Source organism: Alosa pseudoharengus, unplaced genomic scaffold (genome assembly GCF_046254945.1).
Source record: "Alosa pseudoharengus isolate Yale_2024_CS ecotype anadromous, Long Island Sound unplaced genomic scaffold, YU_APseudo_1.1 YU_APseudo_1.1_scf_22, whole genome shotgun sequence".
NCBI lineage: Eukaryota > Metazoa > Chordata > Actinopteri > Clupeiformes > Clupeidae > Alosa > Alosa pseudoharengus.
In genome coordinates, this window is record NW_027468680.1 from 7,397,604 (window position 1) to 7,400,103 (window position 2,500).

Genomic DNA, 2,500 nt, shown 5'->3' on the forward strand with positions numbered 1-2,500 from the left:
TCTCTCTCTCTCTCTCTCTCACTCACACACAGACACAGTCACAGACACACACTCTCACACACACAAAATTACACTCTCTCATACACATACACACACTCACACACACACATACACATACACACACTCACACACACACACACACACTCCCACTCGGACACTCTCACACTTAGTCAGACACATACAGTCATGTCTACACGCACTGACACATTGACAGGAGGTTTTTGTTGGCTCTCAGTGGGTAAGACATGTTGGCTAATGGCATAAACGATGCTGTGTGAAGACTGGCATCACTGAGGCTTTTTAGATTTTGAGATTGTGGCAGCATCCCCTCCCCTCTCCACTCCACACACAGTGGGAATGACAGCTTCACTGCACCATCAGCACCAGGCCTGATCACACACACACACACACACACACAGACACAGACAGACACACACACACACACACACACTCTCACACTATGAAGACATCCAGTCTGATTACATTAAAACAGCAGTGGCAACAGGGGTTCCCCCCCATGAGATGTCTGAAATGTACTCAGTGGTAGTCATTCAAGAAGATGAACACACATACACACACACACGTGCGCACACACTCTCTCACACACCCATTTGTGCTGTTTCGTACTTGCCGTTCTCAAGCGATAACTGCCAATAAGCATGTAACTGGAAATTGTTTTATGTTTTAGGAGTAAAACACCAGGACTCCCAGAATTCCTTCCTTGCCTTTCTGAATGCACCTACCTCTGCGCTGGATCATTTTGATGTAAGTATTATGGAATGGCACATGCATCCTAAATGTGTCACTCTTGTGTGCATCCCCCCCCCCCCCCCACAGCTGTTCGATGTGACACTCAGAAAACTTCAAGATGATCGTCTCCCTCGGCTGTATTTTTTCCACAGCACCTTTAAAAAGAAGAAGATCTTACTGTGTTTGTGTATTTATTTGTTTCTTTGTTGTTTGTTTACTTGAGTGGGCAGGCTTGTGTGTGGTGAGAGCTCTTGGGTTTGTTAACATAGCTGCAGTAGTGGCATTGTTAGTTGAGTTAAACACCTGCCTGATTAGTTGCACTCAGTGACCTCTAGGTAACTAAGGGCTAAAGCATATGGATGACCTGGGGCCTGTACTACGAAGGGAGCTTAACCTACCCAGATGTAACCCAGGGTTACTTTGTTAAACCAGGATTGACAAAACCTGGTTATCTTAAGTGGTGTTAATCGGTACTACGACGCTGATTATGAAGTTGATTTGTTGAGCCGGGGTTAACCTAATTGGAGTTTGTGCGCGTTCACATAAAAGGGGCGGGTTGCAGAGCAAGTCACCATTTTCAATGATGACGCGATCACCTTATTTTACGGATGAGGAATGCACAATTATTATGAGAAGTTATAAGGAATTAAAACCCACTCTACGACAAAAATAAAATACGTCGGCAGTGAACAAAGCAAGGCTGTTGGCAACGTATTGCAGATCGGGTAGCCTAAATGCCTAAAAGTGAAGTTTTATTCCCACATGTTCTTCAAATATGTGTTACGGAGGATTAGTAGCTGGCGGAATGTCTGAAATGAGTTGAAATAATTAAATAGCCTATTTTGAGTTCATAGAAAGGCCTACAGATGCAACCCAATTCAGAAGTGGGCATATAGATTACAGTAGGCTAATAAGGATAATTGAATGTTTAAGTAGCCCCCATTGACTGATTTAGTGTATCCCTAATCCTGTGAACATTTCAGATGCAACACCATTGCCAAACGCACATGGCAGCAGGTAAAAATGAAACACAAAATCATTATTCAGAATAGTAGGTTTATATAGTTATAGCTTGCATTAATATTTCTTAATTATGAAAACATGTAGGCCTAGCTTATAGCCTTCACTTGGCCTCTGTTTTACAGCTAACAAGAAAAAGGTGTCTTTGAACACTACTGTAGGAGGAAAGGCACCAGAGTGTTTTACAGTAGCAGAGGAGTTGGCCATCGCAAATAATAGTGGAAGGCCGATTATGGAGGGGGTTGAGGGAGGCATTTGGTCGGATTCTGGTGCTGTGGAAATGTGTAGCCTTTATGTGCAGGGTACAGTAATATGACATTCAACAAGTTTGTTAAAATGGTGATTTTTATTTATTAGGCCTACTGTAGGCTATGTCCGATTTATTTTAGGCTATTCTTGCTCAGATGTTCAGCATACTATAGGCCTATGTCTGATTTATTTTCGGACATACAGTATTCTTGCATCACCGATGGAATACATGAATGTCCACGTACGGGCATTGCTATGAGACGTCTTCCTAGATCATCTGACAAAGATAACGAATTCCCTCGTCTGACAATCTATATCTTCATAGAGAATATCGTCCGGGTAGGCTATATATATTTTCTGGCGGTCTCTAAAACCCCTCGCCCTGCGAAGAGAGTCCCTCACGATTTGCGCTCCAATGTCGTATGGATCATCCAGGTACGCCGACATGTCTCGGAGAGAAATTGTTAGTGTAGGGGTGGTA

General features: G+C 43.2%; 1 protein-coding gene across 3 annotated transcripts in view; it reads left to right on the forward strand.

Moving 5' to 3' along the window:
• cdc42bpaa (CDC42 binding protein kinase alpha (DMPK-like) a) overlaps positions 1–2,500 on the forward strand; it is a 105,635-nt gene that overhangs the window by 79,650 nt on the left and 23,485 nt on the right. For all 3 annotated transcript variants that reach the window (XM_076300387.1, XM_076300390.1, XM_076300389.1), the window contains exon 21: positions 689–765. In XM_076300387.1, coding sequence (XP_076156502.1) covers positions 689–765 — 77 coding nt within the window. The remainder of the gene's footprint in view (positions 1–688; positions 766–2,500) is intronic.